The sequence below is a fragment of the Bombina bombina genome, chromosome 3, assembly GCF_027579735.1.
Source record: "Bombina bombina isolate aBomBom1 chromosome 3, aBomBom1.pri, whole genome shotgun sequence".
NCBI lineage: Eukaryota > Metazoa > Chordata > Amphibia > Anura > Bombinatoridae > Bombina > Bombina bombina.
The window spans coordinates 941285435-941301611 of NC_069501.1; the positions used below are offsets into that span (position 1 = coordinate 941285435).

The following is a 16177-nucleotide window of genomic DNA, read 5'->3' on the forward strand; positions in this document are numbered from 1 at the left end:
ATATAGTACTTTACAATTGTTAGCTACATTACCTTGAGCACCAATTGCTTTCACAGTCTTGAAAATTCTCTTTTATTGAAGGAAAATTTGAGACATGTTAATGTTTAGAATCCTGGCTAGGTAACTAACTTTGGCACAATATATAACTCTACAGTCTGAAGTAAATTAATCAACAAATATGGATGCTGAGCTTCTTCCTATACAGACATAAGCTTTGATGTTATCTAGCTAAGAAGTCACATAAAAGTATTGAACCCTGATTGTTGCTAGAGGAACGTCCAGAGCCTTGCAATGCTGAAAACTCTTGAAACTTTTAATAAGGAAATGTAAGTTCTGGACCTACACAGAAAACCCCCACCAAGCAGCAGGAAACTCTTATGACGTTAAGGAGACTGGCGGGCCATTGCTGTACTGAGGAAGTTTCTCTTACATCTGGACAAAATGACTAACTCTTCAGCTATTACAAAGGTGTATCCAGCACTGTCCCATATAAAAAAGAAACAGAACAGAAGCCATGGAGGGTATATGTGAGAGAGGAACACAACCCAAATACTCTAGTATCTGAATATTATGTCACCATGAGAATATGACAGAAATATTGATAAATGCAACTGTAAACATACCTACTCCTAAGGCCCTATAAAAATAAAATATTAACTAATTGGCTAAAGAAAGAATGTTCACTAATTATATCTCTTAAAATTTTAACTTAAGCCTTATACTCTACCTAAAGATTCTTACTTGAGAGGTTTTTTCTGTCACTATTCATAGTGAAGATGTTTTTCAAATGATGTATAAAAGACTTTTAGTTTGTCAAGTCTTTGTACTACATAACTGCGACAACTGGATAATATAAAACAGCATAATAATGGTTCATAACAAAACTGTTGCATACTTTTAGCAAGGGCATAAAGAAAACTAAATGCACAAATTAACTACTCCCTTCTTAATTATAGTTTTTATCTTGGTTTTCAATGCTGAGTATATGCATCGGAGCAGTGCAACCTGAGGTCCAGGGGGGCAATAAGTGTTGCTACCTTTTTTTGGAGAAAAAAATACTGGTCATATAAATTAGCAAGGAATTCCATATGTAATTATACATGGACTTAAATTGTTAGTAAAGGTATTAAATGATCATTTAGAAAAATAGAAACATAACATTTGACTCTAGGTAAGAACCTAAAGGCCCAAAAAGTTAAATTTAGTATTCCACACACTTAGAAGAAATTTGACCATAATATGACTTTGTTTCTATGTATTTTTTTTTTTTATTATCTGCATTGACCTAAACCTTAACAATAAATGGGAACCTCAAGGCTAATATGCAGCCCTCCTTACCTCTATTTCTTTTAGCCACCTCCCCTTTACCTTTCATTATTTGTAGCATGCAAATGTTCTACTATTACTGGCTCATCACTGAACACATGGTTTATATGCAATATCATGCTTAAAGATAAATGTGCGTGTTTGAGACTTGTAAGTAAAAGCATTGCGGTGTGGCTTTTTCTTAAGTTGGATATTTCAAGGTCTATATTATATCCCAGAAACAAAGCATAAGGGAAACAGAATAACTAGAGGAACATATTAAAGCTGGAGAAAGGTAAACTCTGTACAAATATAGGGAGTTGCTGCTAACAGAAAGAGGAGTAGATGCATAGAACTGCCTTCTGACAAGGATGGGGAGGATCATGAGATACACAGTTATATTACCAGGGCCTTCTGCAAAAATGTAATATGTTTTATAAGATCTATTTCCATTTAAATATATTCAAAGTATCTTCTCCTGCAATGAAGGTGCAATTTAAATGTACACAGTATTGAATGGCAATACAACTTACATGTGTCAACAGAAACTCAACCACTAGTGACACTAGGACCTGAGTAATAAACGTATAGGAGCTGGGAGATTGTGGGTCTATAGTACATGTGTATACTCTGTATTATGTATATGCATTATACTGTTAAATACTATAATAAGTCTTTTTGTTATTTAAATAAACGTATTGGTATGTTCTTTTCTTTTTAGGAAGAAAATATTGTGTATAGAATATTAATATTACATAGAAGACAGAAGACGCCTGTTTTTAATGACTGCACTTTACTAAACTTGTTCTATAATAATAATAGGTTTGTTACAGTGTAGCCACAATATTAGAATACACATTCAGTACAGTGTGAAGTATAGAAGCTAAAAAGCTGCAGCCACTGTCTTCTATGGAATATTAAGCTCCTATACACAAAAGCTTCTTCCTAAGGAAAGAAAAACACCAAAAGTTAAAAAACAAGTTTATTTAAGAAAAGACTTTAAATACATATTGTAGTATTTAACAGTGTAAATACATATAATAAAAAACTGGGAGGGGGGGTTGGTCTATATTAACAATGTTGATCACATACACAGTGAATATATAGGCATTCAATGGGCGTTTCATGGTCATTCCATGGGAGAAACCTTTATTTTAATGGGGTAACCGACAAATTTTCTTATTTTTAAAGGACCATCCCCATCTTATGTGCACCTTTTTACCCATTGCCAGCCTTTCAGTGGTGAGATTTTAGATTGTAAGAAATCTATTGAATGTAGAGTGAAACTTAGTTTACTTGTGTATAATTTACACTGTTACTACACAGAGACTATTGTTACATTAAGTGAATACACTTTCAATGTAATGTAAACATGATTTTATTATACTCCCCCTCCCCACTGCCGGGATCTGAGTTCACTGACATTGTTTGCTCACACAGCGAACCCTATTATTTCCTATGGAAGGTTCATCGGCACTCTTCAGGACAGAAAAGGTCAGCCTACGTTTTCATAAAATATCGCCGGACACACAGATTGTGAGACTGGTGATACAAAAAAGCCATTTCTCATGGGTCTGATGATCCTTTTATCATACAAAACATTAACAGTTAAAGAGATATTCCAGCCAAAATTGGAATCCACATGGATCAATTCTAGTTTTGAATAGAAGCATTTTTGTAATATACATGTATTAGCAAAAACGCATCTAATAAAAGCTATAGCTGTTTCAAATGTGTATTTAAGTATGCACCGTGCACCAGCATTTTTAATATTGCTGCTGCTCAGAAAGCTTAAGGTGTTTGTACCATCTGGAAATTACTCAATTTGTTAATTTCTGACATGATACAAGCCCCACTGGCACTCTGAGCAGCTGCAGTATTTAAAATGCTGGTTCAGTGACAATATCTTGCTATGCTTCACATGCACATGCAGGGAAAAATCTTAACACTAAAGCAGTGATAACTTTTACTAGAAGCATTTTTGCCAAAACATGTATATCGCAAATGTGTTTCTATTCAAATATGTAATAAATCTATGTGATTTTAAATTTTTACCGGAATGTCCCTTTAAACATGTTAAAAATATTTTTGCATTAAAAATCTTGAGTACATTAAACAACTCTTGCTTTTGTATAAAAATAGTGCTTGATTCACATTCCCTAAGAAAGCAAATCTAAAAATGCTAATAGCTGGTTCTGGCATTTTTAAAGTATTTTTAAAATCAAGGTTACAAATTTTGCTTTTTGGTCTCTTTTATGGAGCATGGGACTTTATTTTTGCTTACTTGTTGCCAAGAGCAACCTCCGCAAAAAGTTGTATTATTCGGCACAAGAATATCCATGTTAAAAAAAAAAAAAAAGCATTGTAATGCTCACTTGTTGGTAGAACAGAGAAAAAATTTAGTATCATGTCCCTTAACTGGTAGACACTACATGTATTACTTTCTTGGGTATGAAAGTACAACAAGGCCTGGCTTTAATAACTATAAATCAAATCGACATATAAGAGAAATTAACTTGTTGTTTATTTAAATCATTTTAGCCATTACAGAACAGAATGTAAACAGTATAACCCCCATCAGATGTGCTTGGCACAGGGACTATGGCTGTAATAACTAATAGGCATGTGCATTTGTCATTAGCTGCCGAATGAGGTAAAATACGGACACTTGCAGTATGCAGCTCTTTTATAAGACCTGGATTCCGTCTTCCACATTTAGCGGCTAACAAAACTGCGGAATGCACATGCCTAATAACTAACATTGAAATCAGTATATAATAAATAACTACAAAGTCATTATCAGAAATAAGTATACAAAATCTCATATACAGTAGTATATGGCTCTGAATGTGTTAACAACCAGGGACACCCTGAAAGAACTTAGTAAAGTACAAGCTAACAAACTGATAATTCACTTGTATCAGCCAGAAGGGAGGGCCTCAAGCCTCTGTGTGATTTATGAGCCCTGGGATTAGACTTCCACTTCAATTACACATCACAAACAAGATGCACTTGGAGCTATATTTGTGAGATGTCAGCTAAAATGGAATTATATTTTTCTGATGACAACCAGAAGCACTCAGCATCCCATTTTTGCTTCTGTTGCTGTTTATCAAGTGTGAATATAAAATCCAGTTTATACTTGTGTTGTTTGGGCTACAGGATATATGCCCTTATGGGTATAGCAAGCAGTAGAAATTCTGCATCACAAATATGGGATTACGCACCAGCCTAGTATTGTAATGTGCAGCATCTTAAATAGGTTAGCTTTCTGATTATTCTTGTTTTGTTCCCTACCAAACAATCATTTGGAATAAAAGGAATACATCTAACTGACAGGCATGTTTCTGAAATCTATTGTACTAGGTAATGTTTTACTCATATACAAAGCTCTTTGTGCTTGAAGCTGAATTGTTTCGGCACCGTTAAATAATTCACAACATCACAATAGATTCAGTACAGGTGGTAATTTTATTATCCTGTTTAAACAATCTGTAAATTACTGGCCTGTTTTCATTAAAGGAACACTCAATCAAAATTAAGCTTTCATTACTCAGATAGTGCACGCAATTTTAAACAACTTTCCAATTTACTTCCATTAACAAAATGTGCACAGTCTTTTTATATTTAAACTTTTTGAGTCATCAACTCCTACTGAGCATGTGCAAGAATAAGCGTGTATGCATTTGTGAATGGCTGATGGCTGTCACATGGTACGTGTATGCATTTGTAATTGGCTGATGGCTGTCACATGGTACAGGGGGAGTGGAAATAGACATAACTTTTAAAATTGTCAGAAAAAAAATCTACTACTCATTTTAAGTTCAGACTAAGTGCTATTGTATTGTCTTGTTATCTTGCATTTGTTGATTATGCAAATCTACTCTGTTGACTGGTCCTTTAAGAATGGAGAGTCCTCTCCAGATAGCTTTCTTATTCCTACTTAGTAAATTGCCTAGAACTCTCTTGCATTTAATGAACAGGTTCTGTAGAATAGAATACAATATATTCACCTCTTTGTAGTTTGTTTTTTGTTGGTACCAGCAATTGTTAATTTCTGATTTTTAAAAGAACACTGTAATAAAAGAATCTTCTACTAACTAAAGGTAAACACATAGCAGATAGATAGATAGAGATAGCTAGAGAGAGAGAGAGAGAGAGAGAGAGAGAGAGAGAGAGAGAGAGAGATTATAACCTATCTATCTATATATCAGCTTGGGTCCCAACACCATTAGTCAAACCTGGAAAACCTTATATGGCATCCTACACTCATAGGAACAAGCCACCAGTGCAAAACCCCTAACAAGCAAGATAGCCCCCTACATGACCCACAGCACAAAACAAATAGATGAAAATATTGGTGGTCTGGAACCAATATTAAAAAAATGGCAGTTGCAAGTTTTGTTTCTTTTTAATAGTAGCTTTAATTTTTGTGGTTCTGCTGATTTCTACAAACAAGTTTGGCAATATATATAACTAAATATAAATTATAGATTCAATAATAAAGCTATTTGTTCCTTTTTTCTAGGGTATTACCGGCATTCGATTTGCTGGAGGAGAAAAATGCTACATTAAAGCACAAGCGAAAGCTCATATCCCAGATGTTGACAGCACAACAAAGGAAAGCCTCTCGTTTGAGATGGTAAGAATAGGACAAAAGAATATCAAAATGTCACTGTATGAAGTAATTGTGTCTAAAAGGTTAAATGGAAATCTACTAAACTGCAGTCATATTAGAAAGCACTAATGGATTGTGAGATGTATATTGCACAATTCCAAAAAAACTCCAAAATAAAATAAATAAATTATATATATATATATTTTTATACATACATACATACACATTTACACGTCCTACTAATGAAGGCTTTAATTCACAAAGGGCTAGAGTACGAGTGGAGCTGTAGTTTGCGCTCTCATTCGAGCTCTCGTGAACATAAAATTTAATTCCCCCATAGATTTCAATGGAGCTGAAAAAGTTGAAAAAACCCACAAGTCCCAAAAACACAATCTTGGTTATTTAAAAGCACAACATAAGAAGATAGTATTGCATATACCATAATCCAATATTTTACACATAGCAGAATATGTTTTATTTATTCTTAAAGAGATATTTAAATATATATCTGATGGATTTTTGCACACACACACAATTATATATATGTATAGCTATATACAGATATATATATACAGGTAGCCCTCAGTTTATGCCGGGGTTAGGTTCCAGAAGGAATGGTTGTAAATTAAAACCGTTGTAAATTGAAACCCAGTTTATAATGTGTCAATGTGAAGTGAGGGAATTAGGTTCCAGGCCCCTCTCCAAATTGTCATAAGTAACACCTAATATTTTATTTTAAAGCTTTGAAATGAAGACTTTAAATACTAAACAGCATTATAAACCTAATTAAAAAATTACACAACACAGAATATAAAATTAAACTAAGTTAAATGAACAAACACATTTGCTAAACTGCATTATAAACCTAATAAAAAAATCACACAACACAGACTTTACTTGCATTTTTCTGCAACCAGGGCCTTCTATGCATTCCAATCTGGACTGATTTATAGACAGGAAGATCTTGTTCCTTAGAAAGCTGTTCGATAGCTCATGTCTAGCTAGCTACACTGATTAATTTCAGCCTTCTTGTGTGTATCTTTGCTGCAACACAAGCGGACAGCTCTACCTACTGGCTATTGTAATCAATGCACTGCTTTCTCAATGCTTTTCAATAGCAGTCACATGACTAAAAAAAGGTTGTTATTTTGAAATGGCGCAAATTGGACTGGCGTAAACCGAGGGCCACCTGTATATAGGAATATCTATTTAAAACACATAGAACATATTCTGCTATGTGTAAAACATAGGAATGTATTATATTTACAGTAAATTCATAGTATAACACTTTATTTAACATGATTATTGCATAAATATGATCTTTCATGTTTTTATCTACTTGATTGCAAACAATAGCGCTCCACTCATAATCTAGACCATAATGTGCGACTATGTGTTTTTCCCTCTGCAGGGCCTACAATCCTACTAAAAAAATATCATTTTTTTATAAATATAAACTGCTGTTTAAAAAAACACATTTTATTTTATACTAGAATATCCCTTTAAATTGTATGTCTTTAGCTTGCTACAAAAATATATTGCTATAAAATGCTAATCAGCCTTAACGTACAATTCTGATATTCTGGAAACAAGGTTTAAAATCACATAAATGATAAAATGTTATATGGTAATCATTTGGTTTGAAAACATATATCAAATTTAATATAACAGTTTACAAACTGGAAAATGTTATCCTCTAATAAAACAAAGGATGATGCATTTAACAATCATAGTTCCTTCAACAAACAAGTATTTAACAAGGGATTGTGTATACACAATACAATTAACAAAAGTAAAATATTATTGTCTTGTTTTAGTTGCCTATCAAAATATGTTTATTTTAAAATTAATTACAAAAACAAAAATATTTAAAAATGAAATATGATTCAAACTATACCGTGTGCAGTGTCAGCCAACCCCTCCAAGGAATTTTATCAGTGTAATAAATGTTTTACAGTCAATTTATATTTCAGAAAATCAACATCAGCTAATTTCAAATGGTGTCATAAACCAAAGGGGATATGAATTATGCACTGCTTCACAAGCTGTACTGGATTATGAGTTTATTCATCTGAAGACTGAATGCAAATCAATGTGTACAATAAAGGAATCCCCTTGGACCATTAACTTCTACAGCAGAAAGTCAGTGCAGTCTAAACTCCTGAAATTCTCAAGTTAAATTAGATATGGCAACAAACATTGTTTTTGTTATGCTTACCAATGTCATTTGTATAGCAGTAGGGCAATTACCCCAGTAATGTCACATTCATGCTTAATAACATAAGAGAATTCTATCACAAGGGTGTCTTATCTTACAACAGCATACAAAGCATATGTTTATATTCATATGCAGTTCTGCAACAACATGATTATGGATCCAAAATGCATTAGCTCACTCATCACCTGTTACTTTTGCAGAGACCCTGTCTACGCTGTATGTCAGTATAAGATGTTTTACTGCTCTCATTTTAATCTGAGGTTATTATGTTATACTGATCAGAATGCTTGTAATCAGAAGTCTGTTGTAAAAGTAGTTTGTCTGATATAAATAATGTGACTACATTTATTTTTAAACTGCACTAAAATAATAATATAATTAGGCTTTCATAGGCTGCTTTATTTTATTATAAAACAGCCATATAAGATTTAACACGTAAAGTAATAATTTATGATAAAAGATTAACTGCTATAAAAGAGACAGATTACAAGTGGTGCGCTAACAGTTACGCCCAAGCGAAAAGGGGTTTATTGAGGCTGTTTGCACGCATCGGGTGCAGCGCTCATATTACAAGTTGAAAGTAAACGCGAATGTGTGAACGTAATCACGATTTACACTAGAATGACTACCGCGGCCTCAGAGTGAAACAAAAAAGTGTTGCAAAACACATCAAAAATACATTACTAAAATACAGTTACACTCATAATAATACTATCTAAAAAAACCTGTAAAAGAAAATTGCTCAAAAGAGTTTTAAGGGTTCAAATGAGGTCTCAGGTGTTAAAAAGGCAGACAAAGTGCTTCAATATAGAGATACATATATATACAGTACACGTCTAAAGATGTATTATATATATATATATTTATATATATATGTGTGTGTGTGTGTGTGTGTGTGTACAGGGAGTGCAGAATTATTAGGAAAATTAGTATTTTGACCACATCATCCTCTTTATGCATGTTGTCTTACTCCAAGCTGTATAGGCTTGAAAGCCTACTACCAATTAAGCATATTAGGTGATGTGCATCTCTGTAATGAGAAGGGGTGTGGTCTATTGACATCAACACCCTATATCAGGTGTGCATAATTATTAGGCAACTTCCTTTCCTTTGGCAAAATGGGTCAAAAGAAGGACTTGACAGGCTCAGAAAAGTCAAAAATAGTGAGATATCTTGCAGAGGGATGCAGCACTCTTAAAATTGCAAAGCTTCTGAAGCGTGATCATCGAACAATCAAGCGTTTTATTCAAAATAGTCAACAGGGTCGCAAGAAGCGTGTGGAAAAACCAAGGCGCAAAATAACTGCCCATGCACTGAGAAAAGTCACGCGTGCAGCTGCCAAGATGCCACTTGCCACCAGTTTGGCCATATTTCAGAGCTGCAACATCACTGGAGTGCCCAAAAGCACAAGGTGTGCAATACTCAGAGACATGGCCAAGGTAAGAAAGGCTGAAAGACGACCACTACTGAACAAGACACACAAGCTGAAACGTCAAGACTGGGCCAAGAAATATCTCAAGACTGATTTTTCTAAGGTTTTATGGACTGATGAAATGAGAGTGAGTCTTGATGGGCCAGATGGATGGGCCAGTGGCTGGATTGGTAAAGGGCAGAGAGCTCCAGTCCGACTCAGACGCCAGCAAGGTGGAGGTGGAGTACTGGTTTGGGCTGGTATCATCAAAGATGAGCTTGTGGGGCCTTTTCGGGTTGAGGATGGAGTCAAGCTCAACTCCCAGTCCTACTGCCAGTTTCTGGAAGACACCTTCTTCAAGCAGTGGTACAGGAAGAAGTCTGCATCCTTCAAGAAAAACATGATTTTCATGCAGGACAATGCTCCATCACACGCGTCCAAGTACTCCACAGCGTGGCTGGCAAAAAAGGGTATAAAAGAAGAAAATCTAATGACATGGCCTCCTTGTTCACCTGATCTGAACCCCATTGAGAACCTGTGGTCCATCATCAAATGTGAGATTTACAAGGAGGGAAAACAGTACACCTCTCTGAACAGTGTCTGGGAGGCTGTGGTTGCTGCTGCACGCAATGTTGATGGTGAACAGATCAAAACACTGACAGAATCCATGGATGGCAGGCTTTTGAGTGTCCTTGCAAAGAAAGGTGGCTATATTGGTCACTGATTTGTTTTTGTTTTGTTTTTGAATGTCAGAAATGTATATTTGTGAATGTTGAGATGTTATATTGGTTTCACTGGTAAAAATAAATAATTGAAATGGGTATATATTTGTTTTTTGTTAAGTTGCCTAATAATTATGCACAGTAATAGTCACCTGCACAAACAGATATCCCCCTAAAATAGCTATAACTAAAAACAAACTAAAAACTACTTCCAAAACTATTCAGCTTTGATATTAATGAGTTTTTTGGGTTCATTGAGAACATGGTTGTTGTTCAATAATAAAATTAATCCTCAAAAATACAACTTGCCTAATAATTCTGCACTCCCTGTATACTTGTTTATTTATGTATTTATATGTGTATATATGTATTTACAGACATACTGTATATTCACATATAAACCAATAAATACATATGTACACACATATAGATAGACATATATATAAGTTAATTGAACCCTTTGCAGTTAAGTAGATGAAAACATGTAAAAGTATATTTATGCAATATTCATATTTGATAATACTGTGTATTTACTGTAAATGACGATAACCCAGGGTGCTGCAAAAAGTCTTAATATTGAGAAAAAGAAGCGCACTCCAATGGAAATTATTTTGCAAATAGTCACTTTAATGTGAACGTTCACATTAAAGTGACTATTTGCAAAATAATCCCCATTGGAGTGTGCTTCTTTTGCTCAATATACATATATATATATATATATATATATATATATATATATATATATATATATATATAGTACCAAATAAAACAACAGATATATGTAAAATATTATATATATATATTGAGAATATATATATATTGAGAATATGCGATCGGGTTTGCGCTTAAGTAAGGTGTTAGTTTTATTTTTCCACTTTTTTGCTCCATTGACTTATATGGAGGAATACGATAATGCAATCGCGATATTCTAAGTTCAGCTTTTTTCTTACACCAGGTTAGCACGCAAGAGAAAACTCTTTTACTTTTAACTTATAATGCGCTCGCTACCTGACACATGCAAAAATCTTCTAGCTGAGTTAGTGCAGGAGCGTTAAATACCATTCCACTTGTAATTTGGCCAATAATGAGTAAAGGCATACAAAGTACTAAGTAAAATGTGCTTACATGCTCACTCTTTACTGACTATGTAAAAAGAATATAGTCCAGCACCGACTGTAATCCCAAAGCAGAGGGTACTCCTCAGAGTGACTGCCACACTCCCCAATAATAGTGTACAAAGAAGAAAAAAGGGGTAACTCCTCTTGATAAGAATCCAAATTTATTGAACAGGATCAGACAACAGAAACACAACGTTTCGGGGTCAGTACCCCTTAGTCATGTGATCACATGACTAAGGGGTACTAACCCCTAAACGTTGTGTTTCTGTTGTCTGATCCTGTTCAATAAATTTGGATTCTTATCAAGAGGAGTTACCCCTTTTTTCTTCTTTGTACACTCTTTACTGACTATTACATCTCTTTAATTAGATGTTTGATTATGGCAGTGAAAGATGAGACAGAAAAGGGAGTTTAAATAAGATTTACATTTTTGTTTTATTATAAACTACTGACAGAATTTCTCTGAAATTCCAAATAAAAATATTGTCATTTAGTACATTTATTTGCAGAAAATGACAACTGATCAAAAAAACAAAGAAAACAAGTTCATATTCATTTTAAACAACAAAATACTAATGTTTTAACCTAGCAAAAGTTTAGAAATCAATATTTGGTGCAACAACCATGATTTTCAATTACAGCTTTCATGCGTCTGTCTTGGCATGCTCTCCACCAGTATTTTACATTGCTGTTGGGTAACTTTATGCACTCCTTGCACAAAAATTCAAGCAGCTCGTTTGATGGTTTGTGACCATCCATCTTTCTCTTGTACACATTCCAGAGGATTTTCAGTGGGGTTCAGGTCTCTAGATTGGGCTGACCATAACAGGGTCTTGATCTGGTGGTCCTCCATCCACACTTTGAATGTCCTGGTTGTGTGGCATTGAGCATTTTACTGAAGGAAAAAAAACAATCCTCAGAGTTGGGGAACATTGTCAGAGCAGAAGAAAGCAAGTTTTTTCCAGGATAACCTTGTATGTGGCTTGATTTAAGCGCCATTCACAAAGATAAATCTGCCCAATTACAGGTCATCTTCTCTAATGAGTCAAATCTTCAGCTTTGCCCAACACCTGTTCATCTAATGATTAGACAGAGACCTGGAGAGGCTTTCAAGTCACAGTGTCTCGCACAGACTCTGAAATTTGGTGGAGTATAGGTAATGATTTGGGGTTGCTTCAGCAAGGCTGGAATCAGGCAGATTTATCTTTGTGAATGACACATGAATCAAGCCACGTACAAGGTTAACCTAGAAACAGCCTTGCTTCCTTCTGCTCTGACAATGTTCCCCAACTCTGAGGTTTGGGTTTTCCAGTAGGATAATGCTCCATGCCACACAGCAAGGTCAATCAAGGTGTAGATGGAGGACCACCAGATCAAGACCAATCTCCAGACCTTGAACCCCTTTGAAAATCTCTGGAATGTGATCAAGAGGAAGATGGATGGTCACAAGCCTTCAAATAAAGCCAAGCTGCTTAAATGTTTGCGCTGGGAGTGGCAAAAATTCACCCAACAGCAATGTGAAAGACTGTTGGAGAGCATGCCAAGATGCATGAAAGCTGTGCTTGAAATCAGGATTATTCCATAAAATGTTGATTTCTGAACTCTTGCTAAGTTAAAACATAAGTATTGTGTTTAAAAATGAATAAGAACGTGTTTTCTTTACATTATTCGAGATCTAAAAACACAGTTTTTTTTGTTATTTTAACCAGTTGTCATAACTAATATGTTAATTTTACTCAAACACATACCTATAAATAGTAGAGAAACTGATAATTTTGCAGTGGTCTCTTATTTTTTCCAGAGCTGTACATACATATACACATTTTTACCCTTAAACTTTGAACTTCTTAAAGGACCAGTAAATACAGTAGATTAGCATAATCAACAAATGCATGATAACAAGACAATGCAATAGCTCTTAGTCTTAACTTCAAATGAGTAGTAGATTTTTTTCTGACAATTTTAAAAGTTATGTCTATTTCCACTCCCCCTGTACCACGTGACAACCATCAGCCAATCACAAATGCATATAAGTACCATGTGACAGCCATCATCGAATGACAAATGCATATACGTTTATTCTGTGAATTCTGTGAATTCTTACACATGCTCAGTAGGAAAAAGCTTAAATATAAGGATAGTAATGAAAGTAAATTGGAAAGTTGTTTAAAATTGCATGCTCTATCTGAATAATGAAAGTTTCATTTTGACTTGAGTGTCATTTTTACATGATCAGGCATTATCAGGCTTGTAAAGTCTTCAGCTAAGGTAAATCATTCTGGGTCATGACTTCAGAAGGATTAACAGATTACCTTACTTAGCCAGTGAATGACTCTAGAATCATCTCATTTAAATATTTTGGCCTGTGGGCATACTTCAGTATGGCTTCTAATGACTAGTCTGGAGTCATCAATTACTTCAGAATGACTCCAGGAAGATCATCCTTTTAAACTAGGGTATGATTCATTAAGAAAATACATTAGCATAGAACAGTCTTGCCCAAACAAAGTAAAACAAAGAGAGGAGAATCTTGCAATCTTAATTCATACATCTGGGACTGGAGGAAATTTCCATATATAAATGCTCGTTAGTGTATTTTCAATGACATAAAACCCCAACAAATTCTAAAACTCCTCCCAGACCCTTCTTACAAGGACAAGTGGAAAGATACTACTTCTTTGAATTACCACTAAAGGATTACTTTAATCAGGATTTTACCAGCATTTGCATTTTAAATGAAAACCTAAACTCTGGCATTGACATACATTTTTGACATTGAATTTCCAATGATAAATCAAAATATCAATTTCTCAAATCATGTTATTCGTTGTACAGTTTAAAAGAAACCATTGTTATACAAAACATGAACTGTGCATTATTTACAACAGAATGATCTGTCAAATCATTATATTCTCATATCAATTCAAAACACAACACCTAAAGGGCATGCTTCAATGCATACACATTTTACAACATAATCTTTTAAAACATTATGCTTCCATTTTAATTAAAATCAGTTTAAATCAATCAATCTTCATACTATTCACACAGCGCACACGCATCAAAATTATAAACTACTTACAGCACAATGCTCTCGCAAATCATTTTATTTCTATTAGAATTTAAACAAAATATTCTGTAAAGACAGCACATTTTGTGTTTGCTTAGGGATATTCTAACTCTTCTGTACATGCATTTTCAATAAATTCAAATGATCCTACTGCACTTTCAAACAGGAAAAGTTCAAACATTTTGTGCAGAAGTGCATGAAACTTCAATCTTATAGACCATAAACTAAAAAAGAATCAACATTGTTTCTGAAAAAAGTAGCATAATAATAAATTCTAATTTATTACCTGGTTTATATATCTGCCCCTAATTGTTATCAGCAGTAGACAGAGATAAATAGGAAACTAGTTCACACATGATGGTGCCTATTCATAGAATCTAGAGTACTTTATAGAAACTAAACTTTATACTTATACCATCAATATTTAACCAACTAATATAATAGTAAATATACAGCTACATATTATTTTAAGGCTAATCTTTGCTTTGAATACATCATTATGTCTAGTATATATTTACTGCTTATTTTCCCTTAAAGGGATACTGAACCCAATTTTTTTATTTCATGATTCGGATAGAGCATGCAATTTTAAGCAACTTTCTAATTCACTTCTGTTATCAATTTTTCTTCGTTCTCTTGATACCTTTATTTGAAAAAGAAGGCATCTAAGCTAAGGAGCCAGCAAATTTGTGGTTCAGAACCATGGACAGCATTTGTTTATTGGTGCTGTCCAATCAGCAAGGACAACCCAGGTTGTTCACCAAAAATGGGCTGGCATCTCAACTTAAATTCTTGCTTTTCAAATAAACATACCGAGAGAATGAAGAAAATTTGATAATAGGAGTAAATTAGAAAGTTGCTTAAAATTGCATGCTCTATCTGAATCACAAAAGAAAAAATTTGGGTACAGTGTCCCTTTAAGGGTTTTTATTTGCTTACACTGAGCTTGGAGAAGCATGGAACACAAACTTATTTTTTCCAAGAAGATTTTGCAAAAAGTTTAAGTAAAATATGTTTAAATTTAATGTGAAAAGGAATATGTGTGAGCACAATTTATATTGATTTATAGAGATAAATGCCACAAATGTATTGGTGGAGAGGGACAATTGCAAAAGTCTGAAACAAAAGGTTTGTTTGGCATTGAGACGCCCCTTTGAAACACTGAAATACTTTACAATATCTTCAAATAACCTTTTTTACATTAAAACAAAAATATATTTTTTAAAAGCATACATAAGGTTGCCCATATGCCCATTTTGTTTTTTTGTTTTTCGTTCCTGGTAAACTTAGAAAGCACATGGCAGGCTTTAACCATGCCATATCGGTCCATATTTTGCAGTTTGTTATCATGTCTGCTGAAACCAAACAATGGACACATAGTCATTTTCCAGACTTAATTCAGATTGGATGCTTCAAATAAGGAAAGGGGAGGGTGGAGTTTGACATTTGAAAAACAATTGCAAAAATAAAAGGTGGTAATCTGTTCAGCCATGATATCAGATATGATATGTTCATCTATTGCAGTGGTAGCTAACCTTGTCACCCCAGATGTTTTGGAACTACATTACCCATGATGCATATGCAAATGTAGTTCCAAGACATTTGGGGTGCCAAAGTTAGTCATCACTGATCTATTGGACAGAAAAGTGTTCTAATTACGAGGTGTTTATTGTCCCCCTAAAGGGACTTTAAAATAAATGTACTTTTCTGTATCA

At 34.2% G+C, this 16177-nt stretch overlaps 1 protein-coding gene across 1 annotated transcript in view; it reads left to right on the top strand.

The window, feature by feature from the left end:
- CNMD (chondromodulin) overlaps positions 1-16177 on the top strand; it is a 66261-nt gene that overhangs the window by 19090 nt on the left and 30994 nt on the right. Inside the window, 1 exon segment of the mRNA XM_053707953.1 lies at positions 5834-5947. Within this exon segment, the coding sequence (XP_053563928.1) occupies positions 5834-5947 (114 nt within the window).